The 20,916-nt window shown below is 38.9% G+C and overlaps 1 protein-coding gene across 5 annotated transcripts in view; it reads right to left on the bottom strand.

Annotated features, from left to right (window-relative positions):
- Nucleotides 1-311: 311 nt before the first annotated feature.
- The window catches only part of YTHDC2 (YTH N6-methyladenosine RNA binding protein C2), a 50,221-nt gene continuing 29,616 nt past the window's right edge, over nt 312-20,916 (bottom strand). For 4 of the 5 annotated variants that reach the window (XM_072140711.1, XM_072140719.1, XM_072140729.1 and 1 more), the window contains 14 exons: nt 19,940-20,022; nt 15,714-15,819; nt 14,592-14,711; nt 12,975-13,247; nt 12,719-12,845; nt 10,969-11,174; nt 10,296-10,491; nt 8,889-8,998; nt 8,480-8,772; nt 8,203-8,380; nt 6,508-6,711; nt 6,237-6,419; nt 5,789-5,903; nt 312-2,566 (listed from right to left, as the gene is read on the bottom strand). In XM_072140711.1, the coding sequence (XP_071996812.1) occupies nt 5,823-5,903; nt 6,237-6,419; nt 6,508-6,711; nt 8,203-8,380; nt 8,480-8,772; nt 8,889-8,998; nt 10,296-10,491; nt 10,969-11,174; nt 12,719-12,845; nt 12,975-13,247; nt 14,592-14,711; nt 15,714-15,819; nt 19,940-20,022 (2,160 nt within the window). In that variant the 3' untranslated portion in view covers nt 312-2,566; nt 5,789-5,822. The remainder of the gene's footprint in view (nt 2,567-5,788; nt 5,904-6,236; nt 6,420-6,507; nt 6,712-8,202; nt 8,381-8,479; nt 8,773-8,888; nt 8,999-10,295; nt 10,492-10,968; nt 11,175-12,718; nt 12,846-12,974; nt 13,248-14,591; nt 14,712-15,713; nt 15,820-19,939; nt 20,023-20,916) is intronic. The other variant, XM_072140744.1, reaches the window with a different exon arrangement.

Genomic DNA, 20,916 nt, shown 5'->3' with positions numbered 1-20,916 from the left:
CAAGAAGAAGGGGAGAGTCTGCTTTAAATATGTAATCTTTAAGACACTGATACAATTGATGAATCACATTTTGTTAGTGCAGGCATTATGCCCCTGGCCACAGTACCACTTCCCTGATACAACACTGGCAAAAATCAGACTTTTTTTTTTTACTACTATTGTTCTTTATTCTACTAGTCAAAACTTTAATCACTGGAGGGCTATAAAGCTAAGGCTGCCTAATACAGTTCTACTTTGGGGAGCTGTGATACAGGAGGCCCAATGCAACTAACATTAATGAACTATAAACAGAAAAAATATTGAAGACAATAAACTGTGAAAATTAAACTTTATTGATGTTGTAAACATGTGCAGCTGATGACCAGATACTGCAGACATAGAAAGTGATACTTTACTTTCCTCAAAAGTTGTCTACTAAACATACCTACATAAATAAAGTTCACCAACATTCAGGATTTGGTGGATCTTTTAAGTATTTACCTTTTTTGGATCTTTGTTTCAGATTTTGTTTAGGTTTTTAAACACATTGTACATCGAAATTAAGGCTGTATATGCCAAAAGGCAGTAACCTAAGGCAGAACATGTTAGATGCTACCCTTTAGAAGTAACATGCTACAACTAACAAGGAGCTATATAGTGCATAAAGTATTAGGCAACTGATGTTTACTCAGTCTGCTTATCTTTTAACATTAAAACAAATTAGTTTCCAAAACATAACAATAGTATTGAATGGATTTCTAAGCGGCGGATTTACAAAGATACTTCTGACTGCTGAACTAGGACATATTACATGGTCTCTATTCAGAAGTCCACTAGTCAACTATACACTGCTATAGGATGCAAGTTTAAAGCGGGAGGAGAATCCTCATTACACATTAATCTCTTCATAGTTGAACACAGTTCGTAAACTGTAAAACAAAATAGTTTAAAAAAAAATCTAAAAGATACATGTGAAATGTGTATCCCTGACAGTCTTGGCTCCTAAATTTATAGGACACTTGGTAACACAACAAGCTGAAGTGCAAACAATATATGTACATTTATATACAGTGAAACCTCTTTACACCACAACATGTTTGAAGGGAACCCGTCAGAAGAATTTAGGCCATAAGCTATCACTAACCTGTTATATAGGACAAAGACAGGATCACATCAATGTATTTCTATATTTTGAGAGGTTCAGAATTACACAGAAAAAGAACAAAATGTCACAAGTGGTAGATACTAGTCATCGATGATTAATCACAATATGGTAGGTATTAATAGTTATTAGTCACAGTATGGCTTGTTTTAGATCCCAAATGACAAATACTTCATCGTGTGTAATTTTCAGTAGCTACCATTAGGAGTGGACCTGGCCTGGGCACATCCAAGCAAGGCTCCTCTCCACCCCTCTGACTCCTTACAGGTCATTTGTATGCAGCGTTCAAAGTATTTTTTTGTGTAAAGCTCAATCTCCCGGTATATATAAGGATATCTTTATGATCCTGTAATTGTCCTAAATAACAATCCATTGTTTTTTTGGCCCTAATCCTCATGACAGGCTCCCTTTAATAGGAGTACTAGTTTATACTAGCTAGAATTCCCCTTACACTGTTTCCTACTTTATTTTGAGAAGACCCTTTAGACATCACACCGGATGGTGGTCTCAAAGTTTCACTGTTTACTAATGTCTGGAGACATTATTGATGTATTGTATGTTGCCTTAGTGTTTCAAAAAATGACTAAAACTTGCGCTTGTACACAATAAAACATTAAAATATCAAGTTAGAATGTGTATTCTTGGTAATAACTCATACTTTCACTGACAAGTTCTATTTTATTTTTCATTTTAATACGTCATTTTTTTTTAATTGTTTCCATAAGTCACTACATGACTTGAATGTACCTACACTATGCCAGCAACAGATATCAATAGGTACATTTGAGTACCTATATAGTGACAGAGCACCGGATTGTCTGCTTTCCCGTGCTTGCACTGCTAATAACCTCATGTGAGTACAGGGATGGCCATAGCTGCAGGATCTTATATGTGGTGGGTTGTATTTACATAATCTCACATATTCTCTTTTAAAAACATCTACAGCTCAGAAGACATCCCCTGTGCACAGTGTTATAGACACATACACAGTACTGACATGGTACGTTACTGGTCGGATGATTATAGTGTAACAAATCCCTTTCATGCTTCTACATTTTAAAGCAAGGTGAATAAAACCAGATTCCCTTCTTGTACAGTTATTAAACACATTAAACATTCACAACAGTGCAATTGGCTCTAGAAAATTAAGGAGCGTTACAGTGAATTTCATTTAGAAACATTTGATGGGCAAAGCTTCCCTAACTAGGGCTGAACTACATGTATGATTAGACCTAGCCAACAGTAAATGTAATCCATGTTGTGCCCATCCAGATCTAGTGCATTTATAGTAGAGTCTACTATCTGAACAAGTCACTTGTAAACAAATACGTGCAATTAACAGAAAAACCACAGAAAGATCATAACAAAATATTTAGAAAAATAGTGTTGTCCAGAATAATCACAGCCATTTCAGGGTATGGAAACCTGTTTAAAAGAGAAAAGGAATATGTGTTACTTACAATAAGAGAAGATTTACAGCTCTCAGTACAAAACATATCCACTTTCCCAAGGTCTCTAGTGAATTTTTCTGTTTCATTGCATTTGTCCCATCCAACCGCAAAGTTTCCCTGAATCTTCATTTTTCAGCAAGTAAATGTTACTACTGGTACATAATTCTTCAGCTAACCTATTAGTTATCATCAATACTGCTCAGATATACCCCCAATACACGGCCATGGTCAAGACTAAATAGTTATTTCACAAGCATTAACAAAGGGACGCTTCAAGAATTATAATAAAGGGAATATAATCTGATAAGGGAAAATCCTATCTACTAAATACACTCATCATTTCTGTCATCCACCATAAAATACAGGCAACCATCTAGCGCCAGACAATGTAATAAATATGGAGATTATGTAGACTGTGTGAGATGTGAGAATAGATGACTACATTAGGCACAGTATTTTTTTCTAGTAAATAGAGAAAAAAAGTGAAATATATTCACACTTTTCTTTTAAGATGTGCAAGTTTTTACAAGCGTGAAAACATTTCGGTGCCTACAGAATCCTAGAAGTCTATCCATAAAGGGGTTAAAGGCACAACAGTAGCCTCTCATCTGCACCTATTGATTCCACGCACCTATAAATGCCATGGGACATGGAGGAAGATCATTACTGTGAACAGACTGGAGGAAAATCTGTTCATTCCCCCATGAGAATGCTGTTGCTGTCATTTCAGCTGTCAATGGATGCTATAATTGAGGAATAAAGCTTCTATCTGGGTTGTAGATTGATCTGTCAATACTAATAACAAGAGTCGTGTTCCTGTTTTAATTACTAGATGAGAACCTGTAAACATTGTGCCAATAGTGTCCTGCCAGATCCTGGGTAGAGGGGCAACCAGAAGGATCTATTATCTGTATTAAAAATTATAGCTCTCAGATAAATAATGAGAGCTCTGTGTGACCCAAATACAAGACTTCATGCCCCCTTATTATGGGTCATCCCATGAAAACATTAATTACAAATCCATAGAAATTGTGATAAATGTATGACTGCTGAGCACAACCACTAGAACACCTCCAAATACTAGAATGAGAAAACAAAGTTTATGTTCTTGAGGAGTTCAGTTCTAATGGAGCATTGGTTGTGTAGGCCCACTCCCATTCAGTGTTATGAGAGTGATGGACATAGCCAAGAACATACATGTACATATATGTACAGTGGGTATGGAAAGTATTCCAAGTATTTTTGGTAATATATTAAACAAGAAAAACTGAAATATCACATGGTCATAAGTATTCAGATCCTTTACTGTGAAACTCATATTTAACTCGCGTGCTGTCCATTTCCTTCTGATCCTCCTTGAAATGGTTCTATTCCTTCATAGAAGTCCAGCTATGTTTAATTAAACTGATTGGACTTGATTAGGGAAGGCACACACCTGTCTATATAAGACCTCATGGCTCACAGTGCATGTCAGAGCACATGAGAATCATGAGGTCTAAGGAACTGCCCAAGGGACTCAGAGACAGAATTGTGAAAGAGTTTCTGCAGCACTCAATGTTCATAAAAGCACAGTGGCTTCCATAATCCTTAAATGGAAGAAGTTTGGGACAACCACAACTCTTCCTCGGCCTGGCCGTCCAGCCAAACTAAGCAATCGTGGTAAAAATGCCTTCGTGAGATTGGAAAAGAACAACCCCAATATCACTGTGGCTGAACTCCAGAGATGCAGCAGGGAGATGGGAGAAAGTTCCACAAATTCAACTATCACTGCAGCCTCCACCAGCCGCAGCTTTATGGCAGAGTGCGCTGACAGCAACCTCTCCTCAGTGCAGAACATATGAAAGCTGTATACAGTTAAAAAAAAAAAAAACACATGAAGGGACTCCCAGACTATGTTAAATAAGATTTTCTGATCTGATGAGATAAGGATTGAACTTTTTGGTGTTAATTCGAGGTGGTATGTGTAGGGAAAACCCAGCGCTGCTGATCACCTGCCAAATACAATCCCAACAGTAAAACATGGTGGTGGCAGCATCATGCTATGTTTTTCAGCTGCAGGGACAGGACAACTGGTTGCAATTTTGGCAAGCTCTTTGTATCGCTGCGTAATCTGTGTGTGCTATATAAATAAAAGATTTATTATTATTATTATTGCAATTGAAGGAAGATTAATGCGGCACATAGATACATAGTACAGAGATATTGTGGATGAAAACTTTGTGACCATTCTTGACTTGCTCATCCAAAGCCCTGATCTAAACCCATTGAGAATCCCTGGAGAAAGTTGAAAACGGCCTCCACCAATGTTCACCATCCAACCTGAGGGGAACGGGAGATGATCTCCAAGGAAAAGGCAGAGGATCCCCAAATCCAGGTGTGAGGAACTTGTTGCATCATTTCCAAGAAGACTCATGGCTGTACTAGCCCAAAAGCTGCTTCTCCTCACTACTGAGCAGAGGGGCTGAATACTTATGACCATGTGATATTTCAGTTTTTCTTGTTTAATGAATCAGCAAAAATATCTACATTCAGTTTTTCTTCTGTCAGGATGGGGAGCAGAGTGTACATTAATGCGCAAAAAAACAACCCTTTTTTTATCTTACTAATTGGCTGCAATGACACAAAGAGTAAAAACTTAAAAAGGGGTCTGAATACTTTCCGTACCTATATAATAAAATACATACAGTAAACAGTACCAAAAATGGATAAATTCAAGAGAGATATTATTGGATTAAAATCTGTATGTAACGCTAGGTACACAACACTGAGCGTATACTCCAAGAAAGCCTTGTTCTAAGAGCGTGTATGCTCAGCGAGGCTATTGAAGTCTATGGGGATGGATGCAGCACTATCTACTGTATGCACCCCTGCTGAGCACATATATTAGACAGAGGCATCACTGATGAAATACTGCCTTTACATAGGACACAATATAAAGTCTGCTAAACTTCTCTATAACATGCTGCTGCAGTTCAAACACTTTAAACAATCTGCTCAGCTCCTGCTCTATAACATTCTCCCTGCAGATAGGACTCCATGTGCAATCTGCTCGGCTCCTCCTGCATAACACACTGCCTGCAGACAATTATCATAACACTTTTGCTTGGCCTAGCAAAACACCACAGGTGGACTGTTAGGAGAAAAAATACCCCCATGATCATCTGATCCTGGTGGAAAGCAAAGTGAACATACTCACTGAAATAAGATGGCACCTTGGATTAGGCTCCTAATCAGTGAGACACACTTCTATCTCCCAGCAGAATTCGCTCCCAAAGCAGCAGCAGCTGTTCACCAACCTGAGGCTCCAGTTCCTAAAAACACACATTTACACAAATCAGACATGAATAAAATGACACTGGAACAAACATTGTAGAATAAGTCAACAAGCTTCTTTCCAAGCCAACAGACATCAAAAAATCCTATGCTAACTCAGTATAAAGTGTAATTTATCAATATTTATCTCTGCACTTTCATTATAAAACCTCAAAGGGTTGGGCCTACGACTATAGTGGTAAAGATAGATCAGGCTCATTTCCATGACAGGATAATCAATCTTTTTCCACAGACTTATAGATGTGTTCAGCATCTCCTGCTCTATGACATTCTAGCAATAGATAAGCCCAACAAACTCTTAGGAAGGTTACCTGTCCGTCACGACTAATCTGGACCTTCTTGTTGTCATTCCATGGGTTCAGTAAATTGTGTGCAAGCTGAAAAGGGAGACTTTCTCTCCGTATCCATTCTACCTTGAACACTCCTCCGAGACTGATGGATCCCCAATCTTGACATTTCTCTTGCCCAATTTCTGAACACATTCTAGCAAAGCCCTTAAAAACCACAGAAAAAAACAAAGTTTATTTGCCCTTTATACCTTAGTTGTTTTTTTAACTTGATTTCAAAAGGTTGAATTTCTACCTGAAAATGTCCGGATCCCTGAACAGAAAATACCAGGTAGACGGCGTTGCTCTCACAGAACGCTCTATTCAGCTTGCGCTCATTACTTGGGGTCGTAGACCAGATACCTTTTTGCTGAGAAATTTCCAGGTTTCTTAAATTGCTACTTTTTAAGATAAAATATCTCACGGGTAGATTTGATCGTGATGATGGAGATGTAGAGCTCTACAAGTGAAAAATAAGTATGCGTCATACAACATTGTCTTATTCTCTTCAGCTACAATAAGAGGGTAAACAGGGTTTTCAAAATTTAGTTGGTTATCAACTGCGTGACCAAAATGAACTATAGTGCTTATGTCTTGTAATGTGTCATCTGCGGTCACTGAAAGCCGTCCACCAGGGCATCCTGTTCACATTGGCATTTTTACAATCCAGTTCACGCAGCCTTCCAAAACATTAAATCACATGATACAGGAGGACTGTTTACTACATACTGTCAATTCTATATATAAAACTATTTCTACCCATCTACGAAAAATATCAGATTATTTTATTTAACCCCTTTATGACCCAGGGTCATTTGTACCTGAATGTCCAGGTCAATTTTTGCAGTTCTGTTCTTTAGAGGACATCCATCACCAGATCAAGGATTGTAAACCAAGCACACCGACATACTGGTGTGTGCCCCCACTGGCAGGATCTGCTCTTCTTTTAGCTTCTTAAGCCCTGGTGTTTGCAAAAAAAGGCTTTTAACATTATACAAATGAGCCTGAGGGGCTCCAGGCTCCATAGAAGTTAATGAAGCCTGGAGTCCCTCAGACTGATTTGCATGATTTTAAAGCCCTTTTTTCTTAAAAACAAGTGCATAAGTAGCTAAAAGAACAACAGATCCTGTCAGAAGGGAACATACCAGTATGTCTGTATGTTTGATTTACAATTCTTGATCTGGTAATAGATCTCTTTTAAAGGAAATCGTCCATCAACATCATGCATAATAATCCAGTCATAGATCCAGGCGCCGTGACTGTGGTAATATTATATTTGTTATACATGGTCTCCTTAATTCAAAAATCCAGTTTTAAAACTATGCTAATGAGACTGATGGGCTCCCGGGGCTGTTACCGGAGCCCCTCCGTGCTGCAGGTTCACAAGCTGCCCCCTTCCTCCTGCCCTCTGCTTGATTTAATCTCACTGTAGCATAAGAAGTTTAAAAACAAAGGGGGGGGGGGGGCGGGGGGAGTGCTCTTGCTCATGTGAAGTGGTTACACAGGTCAGTTTGTGCAGTTTGAGAACTACACCCATTTAACCTTTAAATGACCCATTACGCAATAGTACTTCAAGGCATTGTTAAGGTTTGCATGGATATGGCTTACAGCCACAAACAGACAAGAATAGGCACTGCTCCAAAATTTGTGGTTTGGCCAGTCAGCTCATAGAACAGTCTGCCATTTTGAGAGCCACGTGTGTCATTAGAAGTACATTGAATGAATGATCAGACACCCTTAGGGTTCATACAACTTAGGGAATACAGATTACCTTCAAACCTCCTGCATGCCATTTTTGCTGAAAGTTTTGGCAACCTTTAACTGCAGACAAACCTGCATGTTTTTGAAAGGTAGGTGGCAGTCATTTCTGTGGGAGACATTCTGCTGCAAAAATGACCTGTATGTCCATAGTATAAGGCAGAAGTTTCCATCCCGCCCTCCTAGGTGTTACCTTAATAGAGGCCGGTGGAGAAGGGCTTGCGCAGGGACTAGTGTAGTTACTGCCTTCAGGATATCTTACAGACAGCTGTTCTGTTTTCTCTTCATGCAGTCTTGGATGTTGTAAAATCCTTTCTTTATGTTTAGGTTGTTGAGGAAAACTGAATGAAGGAGATTTTATAGTTCTGCTGCTATAAAAACAAAAGGAATAATGAAGTTATCTCAAATGTCTTACATGATCATATTTCCAAAACCTGACAATAAGTTAGAAGCAGTTGGGGGGAAATTACCTGTCGAAAGTACATAAATCATCAACAAAGTCTGTTTCTGCTGAACTCTTACGACTTTGATTGGATTTCCAAGAAGATGAAGCAGGAAGCTCTTCAGAAGACATTGGTCTTGGTCTCTGCCCAATTCCAGAGGGCTGCTGTAAACCTGCTGACTGCTCTTCAGTAGTCAACACGGTGATGACTGACCGGATGGTGGCTTCATCTACTTGAGACCAAGGTTTTGAGGGCGCCTTCATGCGTCTTAAAAATAAACTGTACCACTTCTGTCTTAATTGTAACAACAAACTGGCAGACTAAAAGAAAAAATTGATTTGATTGGTTTTTGGAATAATTTTATATGGACTAAATGCTACTCTGTTTCACCAGAAGATGTCAGCAAATCTCTTTGCAAATGGAACTACAGTATTACCTCCATATCCAGCCTGAAATGTAACCACTCATCCAGCTTCAATGTTGCCAACATATCTGTGCTTCTGTCCTCCATCTCACTGTCACTGCTCTCATTACCATCAAGTGCAACTAAAATACAGAATTGGAGAGAAAAAACAAACTTAATATTGTCAAAATAAAAGGTCACAAATACCAATCAACACTTGATACGAGAAATCAAAAAGAACAGGCAGTAAATGAGTTGCTCACTTAGAACAAGATCTTCTAGGCTGCATTTACATGCAGTTTTGAAAGGGTGTAGGGAGTGATCACAGATGTGTTTCCACTAAAACAATTGCAATGGACAACAAGCAACACATGTTTTGCATTCAAAGAAAGCTGTGGTTGGAAATTTTCAGAAAACCTATAGACATTAAAGGGAACTAATTGACCTAATAAATCACTACCAGAGTATTGTCAAGCAGCATAACACCATCTAGTTATTGTTTCTTTCATGGTCCTGTCCAGTGTAATTAAAAAACATGCATCAGACGTCAGGAGATCTGGTTAGTGATGTCTCTTGATGAAGAGCCATCAATTATGGTGAAGGGGCCTTTCTGAGGAAGAGAGAGCATGACTTCAGGGTTAAATCTCCACCTTCTTGACTTTAAACAATAAATTTACATCTCACTTCATCGGTCATGATAGAAACATGGACGACTGAGTGATAACATACTAGAAGTGGTTTATTAGGTCAATTTCTGCAGACAGGTTGCCTTTATGAGCATCTGGACTCATGTAACTGCGATTCCCCCACCCCCAATCTGGAGGCACAGGACCTCTGTTCTCATGGTTGGTGCAGGTCCTGTGCTCCAGCTTCTACCAATCAAAATGTAATTTTTTATCCTATGCAGAGAAAATAATATTTACATTAAGTCTATGACAATAAAAATGTAATACAATTATTCATAATGCTGATGGCGTGATCCTGCAAGGGGAACTGTAATTGTAAATCACTGACTTTAAGCATATATGCAATATGTTTTTTAAAATTATTTTAAAATATATTACAACAATAGTTACAACAATGCATACAAGGCACAGAAAAGTTGAAGGAATTGTGACTCCCACCTAAACCACACTCTCGCCAAGTGAGCAAAGAGAGCGGAAAGTGAATTTGCCAGCCTGGCACATTAACTATAGCCATAGCGCAAATCTACATCAAAAAGACCTGGCATAGACTTAATCTAGGCACAGATACACCAAGAGGCTGAAGCCTCTTAGTGAATCTGGCTCGACTGGCATCACATAAAGCAATTCTTGATAAATTTCACTCACAGCTTCTAAAATTCATGATGAACATTAACATATCCTGGGTGATTCATCAGTCCAAATTTTCAGACTAACTATATATAAATAAATATAATATAAATTATACATTTCTCACCTCGGCATGCAGAGGGCTCTTGCAAAGCATTACTCGGCAGTCTGGCAGATCCTGAGAAGATTGCCACAGCAGCAGGTGTCACCACAGTGCAGCATCTAATATTAGAAATTCTGTGAGCTCGGGTCATCTCATCATAGATCAGCCAGTCTGAAGGCAAAACTTGGATAGCAGCGGCCTGACCATTTTCAGGTGGTATCTGTTTGAGCAAAGGTGAAATGTAAACATTTATGCATTAAATAACTGCATTGTAAAGGGCCAGTAAAATGGTTGTACTGTGCTATATACAACCATCATTTCCTTTACACAGGATAGTGGACAAGTGACTAATCAGTAGGGAAAATTCAATACTACAGGACATCTGTAGTTGAGAACTCCAGTATACAAGAGCTGGGTAGAGCAAAAGAGGGGCATGGATCCCCATTCTCAAAATCGATGAAAATCCCAGAAGTTGGCAGAATGTTAGTATAACCCCTTTTATCTAAAAAAAAAATACATGTAAACTGAGACATGCTAATAGTGGATATATGATATAACTATATATAAAGGTACATAATTACATATTTTAGTTTGGAAAACTAAACTAGTACTACCCAATGCTTTAAGATAGGACAATCCATGCAACTGAAAATGTAACTTACATACACATGATAAAATACTTTAGTTTACATCTTACCTTTTTATACTGTGGTTGGCTTAAAACTGAAGTAGGATGGAGGCGTACTCGCTTTTCTCTATGGCTGGTTAGCAGCATGTTCTCTCTGTCAACATGGATGAGGTTTGGATACATCCCAGCAACAAGGGCAGCTTTAACTACAGCCCAATTCTCAGAGTTTGTATTTACATCTCTTATGTCCCCACCTCCACGAGCCCTAACGAACCCTAGGAAGAAACAATAAGATGCACTGTCACATGCACATTTTTTTAAGGGGTTTTCTGGGACTATAAAATTGATGCACAGTCTGTATTCAAAATCAATTCAATATCAGCCGTGGGTCTGACTCCCAGAATCTATGGGCTCTCTGTACAGGGTACAATCGCCACGAACCAGACAGGGTTGTGAGCAGCATAAAATGTACTTGACTGCTGTAGTCCTTAATCAGCTGAATGATGCTGGTTATCATTTGATGGGTCTGTCCCCAATATGCTAATATTGAAGACAGATTAAATATTGATGCCGATTTTGATGGCCATCAACTGCATAATGCTATAAATCTCCTTGACTACCTGAACACCTGATGTCTGGAGGAAAAATTCTAACTAGCAATGAAATTATTACTAAATTTGAGATTCCCCCTTTCCGAACACTTTCGCCTTAATCAATTACTACACTTTGTATGATCCATACCCCGAGGCACCGCCACAGACTCCCGAACAGCATTTGAAAGCATTTGCCTGAATAACCCATTTGGTTAATTTCCCTCCTATACTCAATCTTGAACGCCCCTTCCCCAGACATCTAGTTACGATTTACGTATAAGTGGGAATCAGATTTAGGCTGTGAACTTTGCTTGGCAAAATGGAGACATTGCTGCTCCCCTCTGGAGCAGGGCAGGTATCATTGACTGAGACCTCTCTTATATTACTACATAGAGTTTATTACGTTCCCGTCCGTCCGGTCATCTGTACTCCTTCTAGGTGATGAACCAGCAAGGGTCAAAAATAAAGCACATTGACTGACTCAGTTTATATGCCATGTGGGCTATGCCTGCCAGTACGGGTGCTGGGGGGCAACCAGGTCTTGCTCCCTGCCGTTGCTGTGCTGCAGCGGTGGTGGACGCCATGTGATGCCACACATAATAGCGTAGGGACCCACCAAAAACAGGTCACCGTGAAGTGGTTAGTGGGCTTATACAATTTGATCAAAATGTAACTAAGAACCTCGAGTTCGTTATATAATTAGCCTAGCGGCAGTAGATCATTGTATGATGTGTGTATATGCGGTCCAGTTCTTTTTCTCTCCTCATGTTGGCTCAGTTTATAGTGTTGGCAAGTAGAATCCATATAGCAGCAAAATGACGCCATTTTTAATGAATGCCATTTACTGCGGTAAAAAACATAGTAAACCTATTGATGTTGTTTGAGGATAGAGGTGACCCGGACAGACACACTACCTGTATTTGAAGGTATTTGGAACCCATGGATCACTGCACAGGGTTCACCTACCTTTGAGAGGGCTCTGACTTTACCACTCCCACCTTTAGCGACCCCCTATACTGATCATGTACAAACTCCATTCTTAAATTAATCCAACCCTCCTTCCCCATTCACTTGTTCAGTTTGTTTAATACAGTTGCTGATTATGCATCACTCTAAAATCACTTCTACGAGATCCCCCTGTGAAGGGCATATGTTATGCCATGACCTATTGTAAGGCACTGTTATGCTTTTAATTCAATAAAATCTGGTTAAAAATAAAAAAGTACCTGAAGCCCGGAGCTGCCCAAGAAGCTGAGTTCTTAAGCCTATAATAATTTCCATTGTAGCCTGAGACAGAAAATTCTTCTCACAAAAAGCTCTTTCCCACCCATCACTTCGGGCCTTCTGCCAAGCCTGCAAAACAATTTCATTACTAAGTTTGCTTGATATATGAAAACAAAGCATCTTAAAGGGTCTACAATGTAATATAACAAAGTGACAAAACAAAACAATCAATACCAAAGAATGGAAATAATTCTATACCTGAAAAGCCCTGAGCAGAGCCATGTGATCGCTAAATGTCCCTGCTGTAAAGCGCTTCCTGCACAGCATGGATGCACGTTTTTGAGAAGCCTGAGTTGGCAAGACAAATGGATCTCGATATGCTAAAGTGCAGGCTATAGTCAGTATGGGGTCCAAGCACTTGAGTACAACTGCACACAGCACCATTTTACCAAGATGAGGTTCCACTGGTAAGTCAGCTAAGTGATGACCAAGTTCAGTCAGATCTTCCCAAGTGTCCATAGCATCAATAGTCTGTGAAGACAAATACATTCAAATAGTAAACACATTAAAGGCTACTTATGAATTTAACTTTATTCTTAAGATGGACAAAGCGCCACCTTCTGACACCAAACACTATATTAATGTGAACTGAAAAGGTCAAAAGCAGTGAGTCTTGTTGCACTGACCGTATACTACTTCTGGAAGGGACTCCTGATGTCCCAGGCAGATGAAGGGGCTCCTTGCATCATATATACATGTGATGCTTGTATACTGGTCCCTTAGAGTAATGTTTGGTCCTTGAAAGCATGAAAGTTAAGGGCCTCCCTATTCCAACAGATGTCAGACCAGTACAGTAATGTATTACAGTAAGATTTATAACTGGCAGCTTGAGGATTTAAAGCCAGGAGCAGGTGTGGACCATAATGGGTGAAAACATATAATAAAGAGGCGCTTACTCATCTGTTTTCATCACTCCACTCTGGTTTGTAAATGAAAAAGTACATCTGGACGCACAGCTTACAGTACACCATCCTAAATCAGTTTCACACATCAATAGTTAGGAATAGTGTTTGGAGGCTGCAGCAAACAGTAGAAGTTGCTCGGTTTCCAAACATGACCAATACAGGTATATGTCAATACTATGTACAAACCGAAAAACTTTAAATTTGGCACATAATGCAGCACCAGCCTTGTCACCATCCATTCTGCAACATGTCTCTTCAGTCTAAAGTAGCCTTAAACGACAAATGGCTATGTTAAAGGGATTGTCCACTTTCAGCAAATAATTTATAATGTTTTTAAAATGAAATGTTACACAATTTTCCAATATACTTTCTTTATGAATTGCTTATTGTTTTCTAGATCTCTGCTTGCTGTCATTCTATGGGAAGATTGACAATTTTTTTTCCAGTGGACATAAATCTGTCCATGGTCATGTGATATCACATAGGTGCACGGCTCATTAGTATCACAGAGAGTAATCAGAGCTGATTTTTGTCCACTGTAAAAAAAAAAATTGTAAGGTTCCCATACACTGACAGCCAGCAGAGATCTAGAAAACTGTGAGAAATTGATACAGAAAGTATATTGGAAAACTGAATAACTTTTCAGTACACAAACAATATCAATTATTTGCTGAATGTGGACATCCCCTTTAAATTTCTATTTTTTGTAACCAGACCATTTCTGGTTTAATATCACATAAAGACGAACACTTTCCTCAAACCATCCTACCCAAAACTGAATCAATATTACAGATAGAAAAAAAAAAATAAAATAAATAAATACAATCATGTGTTAAGTGTATATCAGTAACATGTACATCACAGTGAGCATAGAGATTTTTTTACTATAATTTCTTAAAAATTCACTCACTTTTAGCATCTGAACTGCGTTGCGAACAATTAAAGCTGGTGGAGGTTCTGGAGCTTTCATTAAGAAATCAGCAACTGGACAGTTTAGTGGGGCCAGCAGTTTTGTATGCAGACAAAGCTCCTTTAAATATAAAACATTTACATGGTATAAATGACCTGAAAACATATCATTTACATTATATGGACATACTTTTGATAAATTCCCGTAATATATATCTAAATAAATACATGCAATCCCTGACTTAGGAAGACTTACAGACGACCCCTACTGCAATAAAGTTTTATTGTTTATCCTTGTTCTCTTGTCAACCCAAATTTTTCTAAATCAAATTGTCACAGCAGCCAAAAAAACCCTGCCTGTTCAGATATTCAGGTATAAAAAATAAACCTGGTCCAACTTACATAGATATTCAACTTAACGGACATCTACCATCAGATTACCTGATGTTAACCTTCCAGTCCCGTCCATGTGTCCCAAACATCATTTCTTAGATATCCAAATTGCAGAGCAATAGGATTGGCTCTTTTCAAATCTCACCAACTCTCAGAATGCAGCTGCAGGGCCCCGGGGAGATCATAAATTATATTGCAGTGGAGCCTGTTGGAGCACCACAGGCTAATTTACATACGGTATCTTATAAACGTAGTTTTTACGGAAATGTGACCATGCAAAGATATAAGAAGTTAAGCTTGGGACAATCGGGGACGGGAAGGGGAGTTACAAAATAGTCAACTACTATCAGATAAACTAATGGTAGATGTCCTTTAAGAACAAACCTACAGAACGTATCTTGTACATAACGTGGGAACTGCCTGTACATGTACTGAAATATCTCACATTTACATAGTTACAACCTGTTATTACCCAGAGCTTCATTCACAATTCTAAGCCTCAATAGGTTGGAGGGAAAATTGCTGTAAACTATATATACAGACTAACGAGGGAAAAAACAAATACCACACATTAAACAGTGTCCAGTAAGTGTGTAATTATTCCACAAAGTTTGTTGAAAAGGCAGTGACGGGTGGCACAGTGTTGTACCAGAGACAGTTTAGTACTCTTTTACTTTTATATTACAGAACCGGAGGCCACTTTATCTTGTGTACAGAGGATAACTCTTACATGAAGAGGCATTCGCAGTAGTTCAGGAGTCTGGAACTCCAGCATATTCTGAAAGCGAAGTCTGCTGAACAGGCGGAAACAGACACCAGGTTGGCAGCGACCAGCCCTGAAAAACAGAATCACAAAACTGACGAGTGCTAGAAATCTCATTTTTCAAAGGTGAATGATGATGTACAGCACAATCAAAATGTAATCAATACAGAAAGCGACAGCACACGACTGATTCTAGTGCTATATATTACAGGCAAAATCTATAATCTGATAGCGCTGCCTGACATTCAGAACACTTCATGTCTCCCTGGGGTAGAAAAGTGTTGGATGATTGCTATCCATTCTGAGAAGTATGATTAGCTTCCATGTATAACAGCAGGGAGTCAGGCACATGTGATCATATACAATGGTCCCTAATCTATATAACCAATTACCCCAACTAACAATAGTCATTCAGATTGTATCATAATAAAAGAAATACCAAATGACGTGAGGTTTTTCCACTGTAACAATCGCAGACTATAGTATAAGGTAATTGTTTTGTTTATCAGGCAGGTTTAGTCCTTCTGTCAGAGAAATATTTTGTAGTAGGCCTGATGCATTTCTATATAAGCACTCAGGTACAGGATTGAAAGCAAAGACATTACATTAAAGGGAACCTATCACCAGATCCACTAAGAAGCCTAATAACAAGTTCCCATAGCACTATACTAACTTGTGCACGGTTTTTAGATTTTAAAAAATGAACAGTTCCTATCCCCAGAAAATGAAGTTTGTAAATCTACCTGGCACCCTGCCTAAAGTTGCAGGGTGTCCCAAAGGTGTATGCTATTCATACAAGTAAGTGAGGCTATCAACTAATATGTGCAGGGAAGTCCCTCCTTTCCCTCCCTCCATCCTCAGCTCTCCACAGAGGGAGGGAGGGGGAAGAGCAGACATTAGATGAGAGACACACTCCCTTGCATGAATAGCACACACCCTTGGGACACCCTGCTCCTTTAGGCAGGGTGCCAGGTAAGATTACAAAAGATATAGAGGTACTCATATAGGGAGGTTATTGAATAAGAGTTGGATTGCTTACAAGAAAATTAGAGGTATTCAAGGGATTTTTTGTTTCTCTCCAATTTGGGGGAACTATGACTTTGAGGAGTTTAGATCCATTCCGGATTGTAGATATTGGATAAAAAAAGGGGGTACATTTTTCACAAGTAATTAGTTCTCACCATTCACGGGATTTTTCAGATTTTATTACCCAAAATAGAAGCTCTGACACATGTTTCTTTAGACTGTTTCAATTGCAGCATGCATATAACTCGGTAGAGGATAAAACTAGGTTTAATTTATGCACGGACGCAGGGGTAGAATTCCTATTGGGATCCTCCACCCCGAACAAGGTGGTAGCACATGTTTATAGATATTTGATCTATGGATTTTCAAAGGGAATCACTCATCCTTCCAAAAGAAAATGGCATGATCAAGTGGGGCCTCTGTCTGAGGCAGATTGGGAAAAATGTTATAGGGGCATTGGGCTGTCCTCCCTCTCTTGGAATCATAGAATGGTGCAATTTAATTTTGTCCACCAATTGTATTATTCCCCTTACAGTTTATTTAGAATGAAGCTTAAAGACAATTCCAAGTGTCTGCGGTGTAGCCTGGAGAATGCGGATTTCGTACATGTGGCATTCGCCTGTAGTAAAGTTAAGTTTTTCTGGTCTAGGGCCTTTCTATATTTGGAAGAAACATTTAAAGTAAAGATGCCCCACACTATTCAGGTTGCCCTGCTTAGTTGTCATCAATTTAGTAATGGGGAAAGGGGAAAAAAGTCAGTGGTTAACAAGGTTCTCTTGTTGACAAGACTGGTTATTGCACGGAAGTGGGGGTGTCCGACTGCCCCGCCCCCGGAAGAATTCCAGGGAGAGGTGGAGAAGTGTAAAAAGTATGAGAAATGGATGGCGGTCAAGGGAGGATATCTTGAGAAGTGGAAAAAGATTTGGTGTATAGAGTCGGAGAATGACGGATGAAGTAGAGTAAAATTCTGTGCATTACTATTACTAAAATCTGCAAAATGTCGTGTATTAGTTTTATTAAAGGTTCCTGTTTTTGTTTGTGTGTTTTGTTTTTTCTTCTTCTTTCCTCACGGCAGAGGGGTTGGGTTGGCGGGGTGGGAGGGTGGATGCTGGGGCTATTATAGTATTTACTCGGGTTACAATTCCTGTATTTTCTCCGTGTGCTTTTGATAAATGTGGATATAATATTTTATAATGTTTTGTAACCCTTGCTGTCAATGTTAATGTTAATTATCATAAAAATAAAATCTTTTTAAAAAAAATTAAAAAAATTCATTTTCTGGGGATAGGAACTATGATTTTTTTTTTAGCTAAAAACAGTATGTGCGCAAGTTAGTATAGTGCTATGCGAACTTGTTTTTAAGCTTATTAGTGAAAATCTGGTGACAGATTCCTTTTAAGTTGTGCATTATGCTACCAGGACAGCTCTAGATACAGAAGTATACCCTACTAGAACTCTAATGGTGTCCTGTGGTATCTAGCACTACAAAGTTTACAGCAGATACTTTAAGTTCAGTAAATTGGGGCCTCCATAAATCAGAATTCTTTGCTCTCCAAAACCCATAGATGGATTGAGTTCTGGGAAATTCAGAGGTTGGAACGCCTAAAGGTGCGGTCATACGTTCCGCTCGTATTGCATTTTGAAGAGTAATGCAACAAACCGAGAAGGGCTTGTGCAATGTTTATATACAAAACACATGCTACATATTACCAAACGCATGCATTTTAGTTTAAATGCGGATGCTATCGGCACTCACACCTCCTCATTCCAAAATTCCTGGGGAACAACCAGGAATGTAAAGAGGAGGAGCCTCCTGCTGTATCCTGCATGGCGGAGGGGACATCATATGCTTGTGCACCATGCGCTAGGGCATTATAAATTCCATCCAAAGTTTCCAAGCAGAACATTGCCTGAAGAATCACGGTGCCTCTGCAGTATTGTCTTCTTCCATAGTGCAGCCTGATGTCATCAATTTCACATAGAAGTGAATGTTAGCAGCCAGACATCCACATAATGTGAAAGTTTTTCTTCATGTCCAAAAAAACTGATGGTTTACATTGATTAGAAGTTAAAACACCTGGTTCCCAGAAATGTCATTGGAAAAAAATTACTTCACACAAATGCCATCAGGATTTTTTAGGGGGGTTTTGGTTTTCTTTTGCTAACCAATAGACTTCTATTGTCGACAGCAAGAAAAATAGGGTAGGTAATAAAATTTTTCCATGGACAATGGATCAGACATCTGTTTGGAAAAAAACTGAAGTAGGGCAGGAAGCAGGAAAAAAAACTCATGCCCTTGGGCCCTTAGCCAAGTGGACGGTCGTGGGTTGATCACTCACCTGTCAATCGAGCACCTAATAAGCCAATTCGGTACTAAAACGAAGGTTATGTGCACAAATTTCAAAGGGAAGAAAGAAAAATTTGGCACTCACCACGTGGTAAAATACATCTTCTTTATTTCTTTATTTTCTCTCCCCGTTAATGTGTTACCTGTCTACGATGTAAGAAATAAAGAAGATGTATTTTACCACGTGGCGAGTGCCAAATTTTTCTCTTTCTTCCCTTTGAAGTTTAAACGCTCTGTCCTGTGTCAGTCAGAATTTTGAGCACCACCACTTGCATTCACCTATACGCGAAACTTTCCAAAAGAAGAATTTGGCTGAAAGGGTCATATACACCCCATTCATTACTGCTACAAGATAAAACCTAATAAGCTGTGCCCCTTATATTCTCTCTCTCTTTTCAATATATTATGTGCACAAGTGCCCCATGGTCTGATGTTTGGGACTCTAATGATATTAGTGGTTGAGCTCTGCTGAAGTGCCAATAACAATAGAAGAGGACTGCTAGTATCGCAAACTCTAGCAAGAATAGGACCTGTGTTCCATAACTTGCATCTGAACAGTCGGCCCATGTGGGGCCATAGAAACTACGGCCGTGTGCGAGACAATAGAAAGAAAAAGTTGGTTGAAAAAACCAAATAGCACAGGTCCAAAAATAAAAGTAGTGTTACTGTAGCCTTACAGAAATAGTGGAGAATGACTGTAGTGGAGCAGAGTTATCCCTGGTTATGTTGAAAGGTCCCTTTTTAACACTTACTTATTGTTCAATAAATACATATGTTAAAGGAGGTAGAACACAATCCAGAACAATAAAAAACACAATACCTTCCTTTTCTTTGAATAGCACTGGCTTTAGAAATCCAAACCATTTTAAGCATTGTCACATGGTTCAGGGCATCATAAGATTTCTGAAAAACAAAAGACAATAATCTAGAGCCATGGTATTTCTCATTAGTTACATAAGACCCTTACATAACTATTTGGAATTACATATTTATTATTCCTCAAATGTGTCAAATATGTTTGAGAGATATGGATTTTAATTCGAATAGAAAAATTGATCTGAATTTAAATAATTTGGCCTGGGGCACTCGAGTCAGCGGTAGAATGTCTGCAGGTTGCAGGCAATTTATTATCTTGTAATAAAAGTGCAGAACAGCAAGCGCTCAGCATGTACAGCAACAATAGCAACAGCAAGAGAATCATCCTGTTAAAGTTAAAGTTGTAGGACATTAAAACCAGTATACCATTATACCTGTATCCCCCACAATTCCCTTAAATCTCTAAATTTTGTTCCCTCTTGACACACAGTAAATGATGCTCAGCCAAATGGGCAACACTGCAGCCACATATTTGTTGAGTGATCCTTTTTTATGTTAATTTTTTAATTAAGACATTTTTTCAATAGAGTTTAGTTTATTTCTATAATAAACCTTAGATAACTAAACTCCAAAAAAAATTGAGGAAATTGTTACAATATTTTATATTTTAAGGAAATCTACCATCAAAATCAAGACTCTACCAGGGACCCTTACTCTTAAATCCAGGTACAGTGACTATGGTTATCTTCTTATATTTATTATCCATGGCCTCCTTCCTTCTAAAGTCAACTTTTAAAATGATGCTAATAAGCCTGAAGAGCTCCTGGGTGTTAGCAGAGCACCTCCATGCTGTAGCTTCAGTGCTGTTACACTTTAGAGGAGTACTTCCCCTTTTCCTCTGCCGGCTGCAACCTCACAAAGTGGGGGGAGGGAGAGCTCCTGCACATTGTAACAGTCTGTAAAACTACAGCACACCCCAGG

Source organism: Engystomops pustulosus, chromosome 1 (genome assembly GCF_040894005.1).
Source record: "Engystomops pustulosus chromosome 1, aEngPut4.maternal, whole genome shotgun sequence".
Classification (NCBI taxonomy): Eukaryota; Metazoa; Chordata; class Amphibia; order Anura; family Leptodactylidae; genus Engystomops; species Engystomops pustulosus.
This window is presented reverse-complemented; position numbering and strand designations above follow the sequence as displayed.